A 20,765-nucleotide genomic window follows, 5' to 3' on the forward strand; every position below is an offset into this window, starting at 1 on the left:
ACAGTGCTCAAAAAGAAAAATGTTCTGTATTTCATGAAAGACGACATTACAGTGTAACTGCAGGTAATACCTAGTCTTATCATATTCCAGGAGCTTATCACGATGCTGCATGGCCCTTTCTAAACCTTCCTTAAGGCGCATTTCTTGATGAGGTAGAAGATCCATTTTCAAACTGGTTTCAGTGCCTGTAAAGAAAACACACATTCACCAAAAACATAAAAATTGCTCAAATTTTCACCAAAAGTGGCAGTGACCACAAATTTCATGCAATCTAGTGCAAAGAGAAAACGGAGCAGTTGCCCATAGCAACCAGTCAAAATGATTTTTCGTTTGTAACCCTAAAGCCTCGTGCACACGAACGTGCTTTTGCGGCCGCAATTACCCCGAAAATCCACGGGAGAATTGCGGCCCCATTCATTTTGATGGGGCCATGCACACAACTGTAGTTTATACGGTCCTTGCATGGCCCGGGAGCCCGCACCGCAGAAAGAACGGACATGTTTTATTACGGCCGTGTTCTGGGGTCCGGGCTCATTGAAAATAATGGCAACGGCCATGTGCATGGCCCGCGATTTGCAGACGGCTCGCGACTGACAGTCCGCTGCCGGCCGACCCGAAAATCACGGCCGTGCACATGGCTGCAGTCGTATGCATGAGGCCTTACTGGGGGAAAAAAAAAAAAAAACTTGAATCTGACGGTCTGCTATGGCTAACTCTTCCACTTTCTATCGGTGCTAGTTGTTATACAGAATATACATTTCCAAGCTTTTTTATCTTTATTATTAGTGTTTATTAAATATATTGTAACTAACTAGAACCCCAAACTTTAACCCCTTCAGGACCAGCCCCATTTTTTCAAATCTGACGTGTTAATTTATGTGGTAATAACTCCGGAATGCTTTTACCTATTCAAGAGATTCTGAGATTGTTTTTTCGTGACATATTGTACTTTAGGTTAGTGAAAAAATTTGGTAGATAAATTCAGTATTTGTGAAAAACGCCAAAATTTAGAGAAAATTAAATGTATCTGCTTGTAAAACAGATAGTAATACCACCCAAAATAATTAGTTAACATGTCCCATGTGTGTACTTTATGTTTGCATCTTTTTTTGAACGCTCTTATTTTTCTAGGACGTCACAAGGCTTAGAACTTTAGCAGCAATTTCTCATATTTTCAAGAAAATTTCAAAAGGCCTTTTTTTCAAGGACCAGTTCAGTTCTGGAGTGGCTTTGAGGGGCCCATATATTTGAAAACCTTAAAAAACACACTATTTTAAAAACTGCACCCCTCAAAGTATTTACAATAGCATTCAGAAGGCGTTTTAACCCTTCCGGTGTTCCATAGGAATTAAAACAACGTAGAGGTGAAATTTACAAATTTCACTTTTTTTGCGGAAATAAATTTGTCCGTGTGGCATTTTCGTGTTTTTTTACGAGCGCATTTCATCCGTATGTCACGCGTTTTTTACGTCAACAAAATAAAATGAGGGTGGTGGTTTTCTTTCCTCATCATTTCCTTAGCAACTGTTGCGTGAAAAACGATTGGCACACGGATGTGCATCCGTGTGCTACCGTGATTTTCACGCACCCATTGAGTTCAATGGGTGCGTGATACGCAAAAAACGCGCAAGTATAGGACATGCAGTGAGTTTCACACAGCGGACACTTGCTGAGTGAAAAACACTGAATGTCTGAATGGCCCCATTGAATTGCATAGGTTCGTGTTACGTCCGTTGTTTTAACGCGCGTAACACGGATGTGAAATACGCTCATGTGAATAAGGCCTAACAAAGTTTTACCAGAGAAACGCAACTCAATATTTATTGCCCAGATTCTGCAGTTTTTAGAAATATCCCACATGTGGTCCTAGTGTGGTAATGGACAGAAACACAGGCCTCAGAAGCAAAGGAGCAGCTAGAAGATTTTGGTAGCCTCCTATTTATTACAATATATTTTAGGCACCATGTCAGGTTTGAAGAGGTCTTGTAGTGCCAAAACAGTGGAAACCCCCCAAAGGTGACCCCAATTTGGAAACTACACCCCTCAAGGAATGTATCTAGGGCTATAGATAGCATTTTGACCCCACGTTTTTTTTGGCTATCTATAGCCCTAGATACATTCCATGTGGGGGGTAGTTTCCAAATTGGGGTCACCTTTGGGGGGTTTCCACTGTTTTGGCCCCTCTGTGCGCCGAAAACCATTACAGCAAAATCTGCGGTCCGAAATCCAAATGGTGCTCCTTCTCTTCTAAGTGATGCCGTTGGATTTAAACAGCAGTTCATGACCACATATGGAATATTGCTGTAAGCGAGAGAAATTTCTTTATAAATGTTGGGGTGCTTTTTCTCCTTTATTCCTTCTAAAAATGAGAAAATTCGATGTTTTTTTCAGAATTATTTTCTTTTCATTTTTACCGACTAATTCAAATAAAGATAGCATTTTGACCCCACGTTTTTTTTGGCTATCTTTATTTGAATTAGTCTGTAAAAATGAAAAGACTAGGGCTATAGATAGCCAAAAAAAACGTGGGGTCAAAATGCTATCTATAGCCCTAGTCTTTTCATTTTTACAGACTAATTCAAATAAAGATAGCCAAAAAAAACGTGGGGTCAAAATGCTATCTTTATTTGAATTAGTCTGTAAAAATGAAAAGAAAATAATTCTGAAAAAAACATCGAATTTTCTCATTTTTAGAAGGAATAAAGGAGAAAAAGCACCCCAACATTTATAAAGAAATTTCTCTCGCTTACAGCAATATTCCATATGTGGTCATGAACTGCTGTTTAAATCCAACGGCAGCACTCAGAAGAGAAGGAGCACCATTTGGATTTCGGACCGCAGATTTTGCTGTAATGGTTTTCGGCGCACAGAGGGGCCAAAACAGTGGAAACCCCCCAAAGGTGACCCCAATTTGGAAACTACCCCCCACATGGAATTTTTCGAGGTGTATAGTTAGCCTTTTAACCACAGCTTTTTTGCTGTTTTTGGTGGAATTAGTCCTTGAGGATGAAAATCGACTTTCTCTGAAAAAACTGAATTTTCACAAGGAATAAAGGAGAAAAAGCACCTCAACATTTGTAAAGAAACTTCTCCCGAGTACCACAATACCCCATATGTGGTCATAAACTTCGGTTTGGACACACGGCAGGGCTTAGAATTGCAGAAGCGCTACTTGGCATGCAGAGTTTGCTTGATTGGTTTTTAGGCGCTATGTCGCATTTGCAGAGCCCCTGAGGTACCAGTACAGTAGAAACCCCTGAAAAGTGACTCCAATTTGGAAAATACACCTCTCAGGGCATTAATGTAGGGGTGTAGTGAGCATTTGACCCCACAGGTGTTTCATACATTTTATTAGAATTAGGCAGTGAAAAATGAAAAAAAATGTTTTTCCAAAAATATGTAGATTTAGCTCCCTTTTTTTTTTATTTTCACGAGGGGTAATAGAAGAAAAACCACCACACAAATTGTAACTCGATTTCTCCCGAGTACGGCAATACGCCATGTGTGGCCCTAAACTGCTGTTTGGCACATGGCAGAGCTCAAAATAGAAGGAGCGCCATTTGGCTTTTAGGGTGCAGATTTTGCTGCATTAGTGTACGGGCGCCATGTCGCATTTGCAGAGCCCCTGAGGAACCAGAGTAGAGTGGAAAACCTCGAGAAGTGACCTCATTTCGGAAAGTACACCCCTCAAGGCATTCATCATTTTCCTGGACATATGACAGGCTCAGGAGTGAAAGTGCACAATGCGCATTTGAGGCCTATTTTGGTTGTTTTCGCAGCATTGGCCCACAATTGCAGGGCTCTGGGGTCAATTAGTTGAACAACCCACCAAGTAGAGACCTCTATTTTGGAAACTGCACCTCAATGCATTTTTTAAGGGGTGTAGTGAACATTTTGACCCCACAGGGTGTGTGTTTTTATTTTTTTATTTACTGGAAATTAATGCTCAGCGGATTGTGCAAAGTGAAAATTGCAATTTTTCCACTGATATGCAATTTTAGTGCCCAATATGTGGTACCAGATCGTGCCGCTAAAGACTAATACCTCTTAAACTGTTAAGCGGGTTTTCCCGGGAATGCTGATGCCATATAGGTTGACGTAAACTGCTGTTTGGGCACGCCGTAGGGTTCACACGGAAGGGAGCACCATTTAGCGCGCAGATTTTGCATGGTAGTTGTTCTGTTTGGGGTTTTGCTGGTATTTTAGTTTATAATGTGGGGGCATATGTAAGCTGTGCGGAGTACATCAGGGTATAATTAGAGGATATAATAATGCTGATAATAAATAATAATCCGCAGATGTGTGCCCGATGTCGCACTGATAAAAATTGCACAATCTCATCCGCTTTTGGAACACTGTGCACATTTTGTGTCGCCATAATCTGAGAGCGAGAACTCAATTTTTTTTCTCCACCGGAGCTGTCTAAAGGCCTTATTTGTTGCGGAACAATCTGTAGATTTCATTGGTACTATTTTGGAGTACATGCGATTGTTTTTATCACTTTTTATTTAATATTTTGGCAAGCCAGGTGACCAAAAACAAGCAATTCTGACAATGTTTTTTATTCCTTTTATTACGGCGTTGACCGTGTGCTATAAATGACATTCACTTTATTCTGTGGGTAAATACGATTACAACGATACCATATCTATATAGGCTTTTTTATATATTTGACAGTGTTTGCACAATAAAACCAAATTTTTTTTACATTTTTTTAAATCATTTATTTTTTGTATCGCCATATTCTCAGAGCCATACGTTTTTTATTTTTTTTCACCAAAAAAAGCTGTGTAAGGGCTTGTTTTTTGCAGGACGGGTTGTAGTTTTTAGGGTATGTTCACACGCAAACATGTCTGAAATTACGGAGCTGTTTACAGGCGAAAACAGCTCCTGAATTTCAGACATTTTGACAAGTGCACGCGTGTTTCGCGGCGTCCATTACAGACGTAGTTGGAGCGGTTTTTCAATGGAGTAAATGAAAACCGGCTCCAATTACGTCCCAAGAAGTGACATACACTTTGAGGCTGGCGTTTTTTTATGCGCCGTCTTTTGACAGCGACGCGTAAAAATACACCCAGTCTGCACAGAACACCTTAAGACCCATTGAATTCAATGGGCAGAGGTTTGCAGATATTTTTTCAGCCATAATTCGAGGTGTAAACCGCCTGAATTACGTCCGTAAATAGGGCGTGTGAACATACCCTTATTGGTACAATTTTGGGGTACATGCAACAGTTTGATTACTTTTTACTCTTGGGAGAGGTGGTGACCAAAAAACAGCAATTCTGTAATTGTTTTTCATTTATTTTTTTACGGTGTTCACCGTGCGGGTAAAATAACATGATATTTTTATAGTTTGGGTCGTTACGGACCCGGTGATACCAAATATGTGTATTTTAATGTCATCAGTTTTTTCCTAGAATAAAAGACTTGTGGAAAAAAAAAACAGGGTTTGTTTTTTTTAACTTTACATTTTTATTAACTTTCTTTTAACTTTTTTTTTTTGTCCCACTATGGCCCTTGAAGGCAAGAAGCCCTGATCGCTATTCTAATACACTACACTACCTACGTAGTGCAGTGTATTAGAGCTGTCAGTTATTCACTGACAGCAAGCCTATTAGGCTTAGCCTGCGGGCGGGGCCTAATAGGCTTCCGTACTAGGCAGACCAGGAGGACATCGCTGCATCTAAGGGGTTAATCAGCCAAATCGGAGGCTAGCTCCGATCTTGGTCGTAACATCAGGAGGTCAGCTATAACGAACAGCTGACCTCTGCGGATGATGGGGCAAGCTCAGCTTTTTAGCCTACGCCATCTGCTTGGCCCTAATAGTAAGCCTTTTATGCCCCGCCACCGGGCAGGGCTTAAAAGACTTGCGTGCTTGGCATTCCAGAAGCCATTTTTAAGCCTCCGGTTGCCGTTGCAAGCACTGGCATCTGGGCGATAGCGGCGCAGGTATGCCGACAGGCTAGAAACCACTTAGATGCAGCGATCGATCCGGCCTAGATCCGGTCCTGGCCGTTAAAGCGAGATGTCTGCTGTAATATACAGCTGACACCCGCTGGTGATGGCACGGGCTCAGTCTCTGAGCCTGCACCATCAGGTACAGTTACGTGAGAAGGCGGGAAGGGGTTAGGAGGCGGGAGGTCTCATGAGATCTAGTCTTTAGAACACATAATGTATATAAATCTTAGGTCAGCAGACAGTGTTGCATTACAGGTTAGGGGCGTATGCGGCCTGGTTCCATAGCCTTTAACTAAAGCATTTTATAAACGAAAGCATTTATTTAAAAAAATAATAATTTACAAAGACGAATTGAAATATTAATACAGAAATAGCTTACCTCCTAAGAGTTTCTTTCGCAATTTCTGACTTTTGTTGGAGTCTCTCAGTAAAATATCTTGCTCTTCTTTTGTACACACCTAAAATAAGGAATGGTTAAAAATAATAGTATAAACTGATGTTAAGCATTATATGCAAATGTGTTTCAGCTTTTCAAAGGGCAAACCCTACTTTCATAAAAACTTACTAAAATACAAACATCATAGGTTGTCTGGCGCCTTAAAATAATAGCATGATTTACCTACTCCTCAGCATAAAACATGGAAATGCAGAATAAAAGGTGAACCAAAACAGGCCCAGTTCAGTCTTTTGGCGCCGATTTTGACGCGGAAAAGTGCCGGAATCAGTGCCAAAAAAAACGTCTGAATCCGCCTCCCATTGATTTCGATGAAATTCTATCCCCCTTTTAGCCGCTCGCGGGAAGAATAAGCGGCATGTCTTTCCAGCATGTCCTACCACTGTTCCTCCTGTGAAATCAATGGGAGGTAGAAAAAGAACCAAAACATTTTTCGCAGCGTTTTTTGGTCCGCAGTGCTCAACGGCCACGGGCAAAAAACGCGGCAAGAAAGAGCAGGCAGGTCAAAATCTGCCTCAAAATTCCTGAAGGAACTTGAGACAGATTTTTTTTCTGCCTGTAAAATACTCTGTGTGAACTAGGCCTAAGGGGATGGGTGAGAAGACGTGCTTTTTGGTTATAATGAAAGTACCCGTTAAGCCACTACTGTTAAGCTCCGTTTAGCTGTCTTCCGTCAGAGATGCACGAGAATCCAAACGGAAAGCATCGCTTCCGTTAGAAATACCATTGATTTCAATGGTAATTCTTTTATTTCAGATGCATTCCGTTTGCCTACGTTGGCTAGGTCTACGGGTTTATTTTCATGGAAGCAAAAGTGCTACAGAATGCACTTTTACTTCCGTCAAAAAAACGGAAACCTAACGAACGGAGGCAAATGGAATGCATCTGAAACAAAAGAATTACCATTGAAATCAACAGCAATTCTAACGGAAGCAGTGCTTTCTGTTTAGACTCTCGTTTATCTCTCCCTCTGACCGAAGACAGCTAAACGGAGCTTAATGGCAGTGTGAACTTAGCCTAATCTGAACTAAATTTATTTAGAGCCGCATGCCTCTTAATAAATTTGGCGTATATTGGGCGATCCGTGCACCAGAAACTGAAATAGACGCCAGCTACGCCAATAGTGACTTGAATGTGGAGACACGGAGTGCTACTCAATCTTATCGCCATGTCTGGTATTGCAGCACAGTACAACTCGATCAAGGCTGTGGTGTAGTTCTTTATATAGTGCCTGTTCTGGAGTGGCACAGAGCAGAAAAAAAAGCTGAAGAGTCTATAGCCCCTTATGTGATGGTAGGGGTTCCAGTGCTAAAACTACCACGATCAGCAAGTGTTAAAATAGCCAATCCATTACTTGCTGTAGTGGGGAAACGCCTTGGATTTGACATGAAACATACATTTCTCTCAACATTACAATATAAAAAACAAAAAAAAAAAAACACACTTGAAGATAATAGAATCGTTACATTTTTTTTTTTTATCTTTCATATGTATTCAGAAAAAGCAAGAAGTCTTACCAGGTTGCCGCAAAACAAACATGGTCCCGAACCCTCTTGTTCGCACACAATACGTCCACAAGTTGTGCAGTTGTTAATAAGCTTATGCTTCTGGGCCAGACAATCACAGGCATAGCTGCCGGGGATCAATACAGTCAGGCGATCCTGTCCTTCTTTAGTGTAAAGATTAACAAACTTTTGCTTTTTCTTCGATGATGACAAAGAAGCCATTTCCTGAGCCTCGGCATGCTGGTGGGGAATAAGACACATTAACGTAGGATGGATTTTATTAATATCACACAACACTAGAATAAGAGACTAAATGGTTTTGAAATATACAGGACTTATAAGTCAGGTTCGAATAGAGAATTTTAGGAATATCTACTTCGATAAAAGGCTGTTATGGAACAACATCGAGCAAAAAAAAAAGCCAAACCAGTATGATTATTTTGCTGTATATCTGTCTGTACTGAAATAATCCCCAAGGAGAGGTTCCGACGGTTCAGATACACTGCGTAAAAATTGTGCAGCGTATCCGACCTGGAACCCACAGCGCATTCTGCCCGAAAAACCGCCAGAACTTCAGTTGTAGAAAGCAGCGTAGGAAAAAAAATACCAAAAAAAACAACCACCTTCATACTTACCGCGGGCCAGTGTCCTAGTGACGTGTCTCTCCTTTGCGGTCCTATCTCCCTGGATGACGCTGCAGCCCATGTGACCGCTGCAGCCTGTAATTGGCTACAGCGCTCACATGGAATAAAACGTCATCACAGGAGGCCGGATTGGTGGAAGAAGCAGGAAGAAGTAGGATTTTTTTTTTTTACTCAGTTGCGATTTTTGCAGCGGAATTACTGTGATTCCGACGCAAAACTTGGCTTCTGTTGCGGGTTTTTCTTCCCAATTGAATTCAATGGAGAAAACTTGCAATAGAAAATCAACGAAAACGCAGCATAATTGGTCATGCAGCAGATTTAAATTCCGCACCACAGGTCAATTTATTAACGTTTTCACAGTTTTTTTTACGCAGCGTGGGCATGACATTTTCAAAATCTCATCCACTCTGCTGCTACTGTAAATGCTGCGAAACTTCCACACAGAATTCCATTGCGGAAATTCCTCAGCATTTACGCTCCGTGGGAACCCGGCCTGAGGCTACATGCACACGTTGCATGATTTGGTACAGAAAACCCACAGGTAAACTCAGGTAATTCCCCACCAAATAGTGCAGGGTTTTTTTTTTAAGCGTTTTTAGATTTTGATGCGGAAATAAGTGCAGTTTTTATGGTGCGTTTTTTTTTATAAACCTCTCCTCAGATACAATTCGCAGTCGGAAACACAAAATAGCACATTAATTGACATGCTGCGGAAATTCTGCAATGTGTAGAGGAAATTACTTAAAATCCCATTTACTTTGCTGGTACTGTATTACACTGCAGATTTGCAGGATGCAAATCCGCACATAATACGCATTATGCGCATTTGGCCTAAAACAAAAGATCATTCAAAGTTGTATTGTTTGATTGCCAATGAGTAGCTTGTGTTTGGAAATATTGCGGGCCACACATAAAATCTTTGCAGACAAACAAAAAAAAAACAAATAGAAAAGGACAACCTTTCAGAGCTGTACTCTTTTGCGCAAGGTTCTACTACTGGGACCCTAAAGGCCCAGTAGTTCCCATCAGAGGAACAGAAAGCCAAACGATAAGAATCCCTTCCGTTTGCATCACCATTGATTTCAATGGTATTTTTTTTTTGTTTAAGTTAGCCTTCATTCAGCTAGGTTTCCGGTATTTTTTTCCACAGACACAATAGCGTAGTTGGCAGAACAAAAAAAAAAACCTAGCGGAGTCCAAATGAAACAAACAAACATTTAAAATCGATGGTGATGCAAACGTAAGCGATGCTTTCCATTCCTCTGACGGAACAGAAGAACGGAAATCCTAAATAGAAGCCGGTGTGGATGTGAAAAGGCCCTCATGAACTAGTTTGGCTAAAGCTGAAAGCATAGAAGAGCCATAACATTTTACAGGGACAGAGCCCACACTTTCACTAGGTTTCCCGCTCAGATGCTCCCAGCAATGTTTTGATGCATAAAAACTATCATTTGTATATGCAGTACCTAGTAGTGTAAAGGTTAATGGCATTAGGAGCCTCACACACGAGCGTGTTCGGTCTGTGATATATGGTCTGTACGTCGGCCGCATTTCCCAGACCGAACACACTGCAGGGAGCCGGGCTCCTAGCATCATAGTTATCTAGCTAGGTGTCACTGCCTCCCCGCGGGAAAACGGTCCCGTACTGAAAACATGATTACAGTACGGGACAGTTTTCCTGCAGCGAGGCAGGGACACCTAGCGTCGTACATAACTATGATGCTAGGAGCCCGGCTCCCTGCAGTGTGTTCAGTCCGGGAAATGCGGCCGACGTACAGACCATATATCACGGACCGAACACGCTCGCGAATGGAGAAAGGCAATTAAAGCGAACAAATTGTTTTTGTTTTTTTTTAGAATATGAGTATTTATGGTTTCTACCAGGGATTCTTATATGAAACAAAAAAGAAAAAAAAGATATCTAGGACATAGCCAGCAGAAAAATATATTAACCCCTTAATGACAGGGCCTGAAAAGGTCTTCGTGACCAGCTACATTTTTCAGTTTTTACCTCTCTGCATTTTAACAGCCATAACTTTTTTTTTTCATTAACGTGCCATATAAGGCCTTGTTTTATGCGGTTGAAATTGTATTATTTATTTTTATAGTTTGGAGGTAGAAAAAAACTTTTTACACGGCGTGAATATAAGAAAAAGCGATGCGCAACATCGTATTTCTTGTTTATTTTTTATCCCGTTCACATTTCATGCTAAATAACCAGTCAGATTAATTCTTCAGGTTATTACAATCGTTTAGATACCAAATATGTGTATTTTTTTTTGTTTTTATTTAGCGTACGGGCAATAAAATATATTTTATGCAAAAAAATGTGACTTTTTTTATTTCTTTTTTTTGTTACTTTTTTTTAAATTCCATTAAGGGACAACTTTATTTATAGCTTGATTTTTTACTTGTAATAGCATACTGTATGCTAATACATCATACTGTGTCACTATGACACAGGCTGCTGTTACATAGTGTGCCCAAACAGCAGGCTTACTGAACAGACAGCCCTGGGGTCCTTTGTAGGTCCCCAGGGCTGACTGCAGAGGGATTCCCTGGTCTTTGATCACGTCACCAGGTTTCCGATGACGAGATCAAAGCTGGGAGTTCCCTTTGATCTTGCCGTGGTCACGGACAGCTGGGGTCCGAATGTTTTCCGACTCCAGCTGTATTCAGCAGGCTTCTCTAAGATCAGGAGCTGTTAGTTACAACTCCTGCTTAAAGGATGAGCACTCGCAGGAGTGCTCATCAGCCTCTTTTACAGCGACGCCAAAAGACGTCGCTGTAGACTAAGGACATGCACCGCCTGCCGTCAAAAGACGGTGGGTGTCGTTAAAGGTGTTTATTTAACTATATAAAATAAGGTGAAAAGCCATTCCCCAGAATATTGTCTCAGAAAATATTCAGTGGGTTTACCTTCTACAATGTATTGCTCCTTCGTAATCCCATTCCTATTTTGGACGCTGAGAGATTCCATCCGGATAGAACGTTGTAATCCACTCTGCAGGGTTTCCATACTATTATATTTGTTAACCATTTTTGTCGGGCCTCTATATCAGTACATCTGATATATCTAGGTGATTATTATATGGTAACTGCATTACCGGTATATGGTTTTTGGCACCTTATAGGTATACCTGGCCAGGTGGTATTTTAATTGTACCCATTTGTGAGGCAATATGCTGGGGAATGTTTGTTCACCTTATTTTATATTATTAAATTAATAAATATTTTTTTTTTTCTTTACTCTGATGAGTGCTGGATATGTCCTAGATATCTTTTTTCTTTTTTCATAGTCTTATTGCTCTGGGACGGTACCGTTTAGCATTTTCGGCTACATTAGTCAGCGATTCCTATTTGGATACTCTTATGTACCCATTTCTACAGGCAAAAAATAGTTACATTTTGAACAATTAGTTTTTCTACGTTGCACTGACCTTAGCCAAGTCCATTGGGGTCTTAACCTCTTCAGCGGCTGTAGCAGTAACAGAAGAAGTTGGGAGAGGCTCCAGCTTGTTCCTTCCTTTACGTCTCCCTTTTTTCAACTGATCTGTAGAGGATAAACCCTGTATGCCTAGTGTGTCTGATATTAAAAAAAATAAATTGGTTGGAACATGTCTTATTACCATATTCATTAACATAGTTCATGTTAGAGTGAAACCAGCATACAGTTATCATAGAGTTATTCTGTATATTCATTCTATAAAACAACATATGTAATAACAAACAATGGACTAAAATTCACACAGTCATTATTCAGGTACTCTGGCTACCTGCTTCAGTGCATTTAGGCCGACAGAAAGGGGGGGGGGTCTGTTTCCCCATCAGCCCCCTGACTGATTCAGCAGCTTCTATGTACAGTGATGCATTGAAGCTGCAAAAGCGAAACATAAGTATATCACAAGAGTAAATGTTATGCATTAAAAAAAAAAAAAAAAAGAGCCGCCAAAAGGTTTCCATAACCTTTAATCTGAATAAGGATGCTAATATTAAATACATGACACTTTCCCTTCAACTTTCTTGTTCTAAAACCTTGTCTCAGTCATTAGTGGTAAATGCTACAATCGTAGGATTAAGTTTAGTAGTTTGAGAAAAATCTATGCATATATTGATCTCTGTGTATGATGAGCTATATGTCACAGCTCGCATATAAAAGCAGCAGTACAGGGGAGAGTGTGTAAGGCCGGGTTCCCACGTGGCGCAAACCCTGCAGAACTTCCGCAACGGAACTATCTGCGAAAATTCTGAAGCATTTAAGTAGCAGAAAAGTTAATGAGATTTAGAAGATCTCATGCCAACGCTACGGAAAATAAAACGCACAAAAGTTGTGCGGAAAGTGTTCTAGGGTGTATTTCAATTCCGCAGCATGTCAATTTATGCTGCATGATCTGGGTGGACATGCTGCCTCTTTGGCCCATAGACTTCAATGGGGAGCAGAAATTCTGCAACAGATTTAGGCCTGATTTACCCGAGCGTGTGCGTTTTGCGCACGCAAAAACGCGGTGTTTTGCGTGCGCAAAAGGCACTTAACAGCTGCGTGTGTCATCAGTGTATGATGCGTGGCTGTGTGCTTTTCGCGCAGCCGCCATCATTATGACACTCCGTTTGGATGTTTGTAAACAGAAAAGCACGTGGTGCTTTTCGGTTTACATTCAGAGTTTGACAGCTGTTGCGCGAATCACGCAGTTCGCACGGAAGTGCTTCCGTGCGACATGCGTGGTTTTCACGCACCCATTGACTTCAATGGGTGCGTGATGCGCGAACAGCGCACAAAGAAAGGACATGTCGTGAGTTTTACGCAACGCACTCACGCTGAGCAAAATTCACGCACTGTCTGCACGGCCCCATAGCCCAATATAGGTGCGTACGACCCACGTGAAAAGCACACGCATATATTACGCTTGTGTAAATGATGCCTTATGTTACGGCTTTTTCAGCGTTTACGCAGCAGAAACTGCTGGAAATCTGCAGGTGTACATATACTTTGCTATAATCAAAGTTTAACACTAAATACACAGGTAAAACTGCTGCGGAAAAAAGGCAGCGTTTCCGCAGCAATATGAGCAGAAAAAACACTATTTGGTGCGGGTTTCTGAGAGATTTACCAGCATTTTTCGAGAGATTCTGCTGCATATTTTCTGTTGCAGAAAATCTGCAGCGCATCCAGTGTGTGGGAACATACTCCAAAACTTGGTTCACATCTCAATTTTGCTTTCCGCCAGCTGTATACATCAGGATTCCCAATGAAAACCTTTGACATATGCCATTCAGTGGCATACGTTGCCATTATTGTGAAAAAAATAAAAAAAAGTATACAGAGTGGTATATGTTTCTTTACGGTTTGGCTTTTTATAGGAACACATAGCAGCATACACCAGCCTTGCGTATGCCAAAAGGACACCGTTTTGGCATACACTGGATGCATGGGGCCATGTATCTAGCCCCATTAACCCCTGAGGACACTGCATTAGTGGCGAAACATGTCGGGGGGGCTACTCTTCTAAATTTTTAAACACATGCTTGGAGCTTGGGGCACAATACTTAATCTATCAAGGAGACTGTTGCTGATCCCAGCAGTCCCTGTACTTTAGGTTACACGTCTTGTCTGATTGACGTCGCACACACGTGCACTCTGCAACCAATATTCCACCCTGCTGGCCCGCTCCAAGCACTGGAAATGTTAACTATTTATGTTTGTTTTGTCTGTCAGTCTTTTGCCAAATATAGCACAATAAAGAATACTCAAAAAACTTTATGGTAGCTGGGAAATTAGGCTATTTCTTGCCTTAGTGGCATCGGTTTGTTAGTTCATGGGGCCATGTGGACACGTTCTGAATATGCTTTTGGAGCTGTCCTGTGTCAAAATAAAGATGTGAACAGAACCAAACTCAAAACACATATTGCCCATAAAACAAAGGTCACTATGAACAAAATGTTTTAATTAAAATACTTTATTGCTGCAAAATGATTTAACATTTACTGTTAAAGGGGTTGTCCCACAAAAACACGTGTCCCCTATCCACAGGATAGGGAATACATGTATGATCGCTGGGCGTCCGACCGCTGGGACCCCCAGCGATAAGGAGAACCAAAAGTCCCCCGAAGTGCATGAGAAGCTTGGGACTTCCAGGGTCTGTGTCCAGCAGCTCCATAGAAATGAATGGAGCACCGGTCACGCATGCGCACAAGCACTACCGGCACTCCATTCATTTCTATGGAGAAGCCAGACACAGACCCCGGAAGACCCCTGCTTGTCATGGAGCACTTTGGGGGGACTTCCAGTCTCCTTATTTCTGGGGGTCCCAGATGTCGGACCCCCAGCGATCACACATGTACCCCCTATCCTGTGAATAGAGTATACATGTGTGTTGTGGGACAACCCATTTAAGTACAGTATATACTAAAGGTTAAAAAAGGACTTTAACAAATATTTCTAACTATTTTATGGTTTGTGAGATACCTCTACTCCATTCATAGCCAAATCTGCATCTAAAAAGCTTCAGGTTGCCTGTTAGATTTAGTTTGCACTGTCCAGATAGATATAGGCGTAATCGCTCAACATCTTTATGTGCCAGTATAGAGAACAGGTTTTTCTTTACCAGACTGAATTTTGGGGTACAATTCCCACAATGCAGCATAGAGTACGATCAGTAAGGCAAAATATCAGAAGATGGCTACAACATGAGCTAGATTTTACTGTAAAATGACAGCACAGCCTAATAATAATATAGACATAAGGCCTCAATGCAGTGTAACATCTCAGAAGACGACAGATCACAGTAGTCACTGACCATCTTTCCTATAGATCGGTGCTGATGGCGAGCTGTGAGGATTCCTGGTCCTCTGCCAGCGGATTTTTAGGTCATTGATGAAGACTTGTTTCTGCTCATTATAGCCCTGGATAAGGTCATTTATATACTCTTCGACTTCTTCCTCTGTGTCAATGGAGAGGATATACCTGGGGGGGGGCAATACAGTGATAGCCACAGTTAATACAGCGGTGGGTAGAGAAATGAAGAACATTTCATGACAAGGCCGTTATAGATTGGTCATTGGCGTCAGTGCACGGGAAGAGTGGAGAAATGGACTTGATGCTTACAAGACTGACATAACATGTCTGTACCAACCTGTGAACGAACCATCATGCTGTTAAGGGTGCAGTCACACATGGCATATTTGCATCGTATTTCCACAGCGTAAGAACGCGCTGCAGAAAATGTTACTATGAAATCCTAAGGGAAAAATATTCCTCACCTTACAATCTTGCATGGCATAATATTTTTCCTATGGGATTACATTGCAAACTTTTTCACAGCTTATTCTTACGCTGCAGAAATACGAGACAAATACACCACGTGTGACTGCACCCCTGCTCACTCACACTGAGTTTTTTGGCGCGTTTTTCAACGCGGTTTAAACGGCCCAAACTGCGTCCAATTTCAAATGGGAGGCGGAGGTGATTTTTCCTGCGAGCGAAAGAAAAAACGCTGGTGGGAAAAAAAAGCAACGTCCCTATTGAAAGCAATGGTAGACAGAAAAAAAAAAAAAACACACTGCAAACAGCCGCGTGTTTTTTTGACGTGTTTTCAGAAAAACGCTTGCGATATTCTCCTTTGCCTGTTGGAGAAAGGTAAAAAAAAAAAAACGCCTCAAAAATCACGTGTGGTGCAAAAACTCAATGTGAACTAAGTGACTCCAGAGTGTTGATCTCTATTAAAATCTGGAGTTTAGTTGGGTTTATATGATCCATAGAGTTATGTAAATTCAGAGAATACTTTCATATGGACAAGGGTGGGCTGATAACCTTGTAGTAACCTTAACAATCGCTAAGTACTCAGCACTAACTGGAAGTATATTATATTATAAACTATATTATGAAGTAGATTATAAAGTCATTATATTGTAAAGTATGCCATGAAATATCATGAAGTACTCCTGGAATCTGTGGTGATATCAGTGTATTGGCTCCCATATCTACACCGGGTACAGTGACGAGCCAGCTGACAGTGATGGACTGTAAAGTTACGTGGAATAGTACAGACAATTCCCCGGGGCACTCACTGTACTACATCTTCGCTGACACTTAATCCAAAGCGGCGATCCAGTTCCCTGACACACCAACTCAGCAGATCTGCGGACATGATAGCGAAGACTCCTTTGGACAAGTGGAGAAACTGTCATAAAACCCCTTCAGTAAATAGGCAGCAATTTACGGCACTGACAGAAACCGGTAGAAGTAGGACGCATCATGTGACCGGAAGTATCCGTGACTATGTTCACCCATGTGATCTCTTGTAAGATGCTGCCGCCTACGTGCTGCGCAGGCGCTGAGTGAACGGTGGTTGGTGGAGGATGTGGGTGTCGCACTGTGGTGAACTTAGCATGTTTTGTTTTGTTTTATAGCGTGACATATTTAAAAAACGTTGTTTACCCTGAGTAGTGACATTTACTTTACTGGAGATAGAGTTTGTAAAATTCTTCCAGACGGGCATACTCAAAGTTTTAGTTCACTTGAGCTGGAATTTGACTGCCACACTCAGCGCTCCATACCATTACCAGTACCCTTATAGCCAGACCCGAATCTTCCATGAGTCACGTGCCTTGGACCTACAGGTTTCAGAGATGTGAGTCAAGTACTGTCCATAACGTCACCAGACTTTGTCAGTGTACTCAAAAGTGCAAGTGAGTGATAGAACATTGCCAATCAGGTCCTCATAGGTGGAGTCCAGATCACTCTGTCACTGCAGAATTTACTTTGTCCCTTAAAGGGAAGGTGTCACGAAATTTTTTTTTTTTTATATATATATATATATATATATATATATATATATATATATATATAATATTGCTTTTAGTATGCCATTAAAATAAATGTTATTTATTTGTGTGTTTGTGTTGTACTTTTTACTTTCTTTTACTTCACTATGGGGGCTGCCATTTTTTTTCATCTCTGTATGTGTCGATTAACAACACATACAGAGATGGTATACGGCACATACAGCCCCATAGAGAATGAGAACGGGAGCCGTTCCATTCACTATAGCGTACGCCGTCTGTGTGGGAACGGCGCATGCGCCGCTCCCACACAGTCCAAAAGGAAGGTCTTCGGCCGAGCGACAGCCGGCGCCATTTTCTTGTGGACCGGGAGCCGCGGCTAAACAGTAAGATGACAACTTCCGGGCGCAGCTTCCGTCCATATGTTCAGAAGCAAGGACTAGGGGCCGGCGGCAGGAGCAGGTAAGTTATGTTTGTGTATGTGATGTGTGTGTATGTTAGTCTTATACGGTCTGATTACCACCTCATCTAATCCTCCTACACTGCATTCGCTCAGAAAATGGCGGCACACAGTGTAGGAGGTTTGACCATTCAACCTCCTCCTTTCTCCTGGCACTAGCCAGGATAAGGGAGGGGGGATTGTGTGAGGACACTAGAGTGAGTGTGTCTTCTCCAAATTTGCAGCATAAAGCAATGAGGTTGCTTTACCACATGCCAATGCTGCAATTTTGGGAATTGCTCCCTCTAGTGAAACAGCACATGGAAATGTTATAAATTAGAATCTAATTTATAATATTTCCTGACTTGTGAAAAAATTAAAGCAATGTGTAATCCTTTATATACTGTTTAAATAAAAAAAATTCTAGCGACACATTCCCTTTAATTTGGACATTATCTGCATTTGTCTATGAGTTCCAAATTAATGAATGCTCCCTCACAGGTGGATCTGAGAGAGGCCGGCCGGAGAGAGACTATGACACGCAGCGTCGGTGCTCAAAACAGTCTCTGCCCCTGGGTGGGGCAAATGCATCTTTATTTGTAAGGAAATGAGAGTAGGCCTTAGGCATCATTTACACGAGCGCAATATATACGCGTGTCGTACGCACCTATATTAGGCTATGGGGCAGTGCAGACAGTGCGTGAATTTTGCGCAGCGCGAGTGCGTTGCGTAAAACTCACGACATGTCCTTTCTTTGTGTGCTGTTCGCGCATGACACACCCATTGAAGTCGATGGGTGCATGAAAACCACGCATGCCGCACGGAAGCACTTCCGTGCGAACTGCGTGGTTCGCGCAACAGCTGTCAAACTCTGAATGTAAACAGAAAAGCACCACGTGCTTTTCTGTTTACAAACATCCAAACGGAGTGTCATAATGATGGCGGCTGCGAGAAAATCTCGCAGCCGCGCATCATACACTGATGACACGCAGCTGTTAAGTGCCTTTTGCGCACGCAAAACACTGCGTTTTTTGCGTGCGCAAAATGCACACGCTCGTGTAAATCAGGCCTTACCCTCATAATTGCACGTATACATTCTATATATGGTAACATACAGAATCCCAAGCTCATCTTAGTATGTATCTTTAGCCAAAAGAAATACAATGTCATCAAGTCTTGTCAGCCTTTGTAACAGATGAATGCAAAGTCATAAACCAGAAGTCTTAGGGTATGTTCACACGAGGGCGTCCGTTACGGCTGAAATTACGGGGATGTTTCAGCCTGAAAACATCCCCGTAATTTCAGCCGTACCGGCATGTGCAGGCGCTTGAACGCCGCGTCCATTGCGGCCGTAATTAGCGCTGCTATTGATTGGAGTCAATGAATAACGGCTCCAATTACGGCCAAAGAAGTGACAGGTCAATTTCAGACGTAATGGCATGTTGCAGGCGTTTTTCGCAGCGTCCATTACGGACGTAATTGGAGCGGTTTTTCTATGGAGTCAATGGAAAACTGCTCTAATTACGTCCCAAGCAGTGACAGGCACTTCTTTGACGCGGGCGTTTTTTTTACACGCCGTCTTTTGACCGCGGCGCGTAAAAAAAATGACCGTCGGCACAGGACATCGTAAAGCCCATTCAAATGAATGGGCAGATGTTTGCCGGCGCATTGGAGCCGTATTTTCGGACGTAATTCGAGGTTAAAACACTTGAATTACGTCCGTAAATAGGGTGTGTGAACCCAGCCTTAGAATAGAATACCCCATCCTCGTCTGTCAGCCGTTTTCAGCTTCAACTGTCTGTCCATGTTGAGCAATTTAAGTTCACACATATAAAGATATAAAAATATCTTTGACAACTCATAAAAGCCACAACATTTCCAGTGACAGATACAGAGCTGCCATTGACAGCCCGTTTTAAAACCTCACAAAACTGGAACTTGGATAACGCGCTCCTATCTCTGTGTCTCAGAAATATCCCTACAGCTAAGCCCCTGTCCACCAAGTACCTTCATACACACTCAACTGGGCACAAGTCCCCTTGCGTTCATTGTTATCCAGGTGCCAACCCCCTTCTGATCCATCTTATATTTTTTTATAAAACAAACCACCGCCTCCCCTGTTACCCTTACATTCTCTAACAAAAGACCCCCCCCTCCCCGTTTCTGTTAGCGGACACTATATCCTCTATCCTAAAAGCCCCTGCAAATGGTAACACGAACACGGTCTGGAACAAGCTTGCTTCATGTCTGCTCTTGCAGATCTTCCCCAATGCCTTAGCCAGTTCACTCATCCGTGCCGAGTCCACCAGTTCCCTCTGATCCTTTCTTATCCCCTCACTCATAGCCCAACCTTTCAGCACTCTCTTCTCACTACAAACACCCTTGTGGGATCTTCCTCCCCTCTTAGCCTTGTGAAGAAAGAGACTGCCACCACCATGGTCCTGCATTGGGCACCAAACGAAAGAAAGTTTCCCAGTTCCCACTGGATAGGGCATCTGCGATGGCATTGCTAACCCCTGGTACATGCTCGGCCCGGAAATTAATGTTATATTTCACGCACAACAATACTAAGTGTCACAACAGACCCAGCACTGGCTTTGAACTGCTTGACAAGTTGTTGATTGACCCCAGCACACATGTTGTCAGTCCAAAACCCTATTCACCTGTCCCGCAGCTCATCTTTCCACAGCCACTAATATGGAAAAAAACTCCAACAGCGTCAAATTCTTCAGCCAGTCCTTTTCCTGCCATAACTCCGACCACACTCCCGCACACCATTTTCCTCTAAAAAAAAAAAAAAAAAGGCCCCAAAACCCACTGATCCTGCAGCATCTGTGAACAACCTCAATAGTTGATTGGAACGGGCTCCTCCATCCACACTCTCACACCATTGAAACCTCCCTTCTGTGCAGTGCGGCTTCTTTACTTTCGCTGTACTCATCTGCAGTCTCCTACTAAACACCTTGCCCGTAGGAATCAGCCTA

General features: G+C 42.2%; 1 protein-coding gene across 1 annotated transcript in view; it reads right to left on the reverse strand.

Annotated features, from left to right (window-relative positions):
* Positions 1 to 16,840, reverse strand: part of TRIP4 (thyroid hormone receptor interactor 4) — a 47,231-nt gene extending 30,391 nt beyond the window's left edge. The window contains exons 1-6 of the mRNA XM_075857831.1: positions 16,629 to 16,840; positions 15,359 to 15,525; positions 12,005 to 12,150; positions 7,933 to 8,160; positions 6,341 to 6,419; positions 71 to 185 (exon numbers count right to left, since the gene is read on the reverse strand). Of these exons, the coding sequence (XP_075713946.1) occupies positions 71 to 185; positions 6,341 to 6,419; positions 7,933 to 8,160; positions 12,005 to 12,150; positions 15,359 to 15,525; positions 16,629 to 16,708 (815 nt within the window). The 5' untranslated portion in view covers positions 16,709 to 16,840. The remainder of the gene's footprint in view (positions 1 to 70; positions 186 to 6,340; positions 6,420 to 7,932; positions 8,161 to 12,004; positions 12,151 to 15,358; positions 15,526 to 16,628) is intronic.
* Between the last annotated feature and the right edge of the window lie 3,925 nt (positions 16,841 to 20,765).

This window comes from Rhinoderma darwinii, chromosome 3 (genome assembly GCF_050947455.1).
Source record: "Rhinoderma darwinii isolate aRhiDar2 chromosome 3, aRhiDar2.hap1, whole genome shotgun sequence".
Classification (NCBI taxonomy): domain Eukaryota; kingdom Metazoa; phylum Chordata; class Amphibia; order Anura; family Rhinodermatidae; genus Rhinoderma; species Rhinoderma darwinii.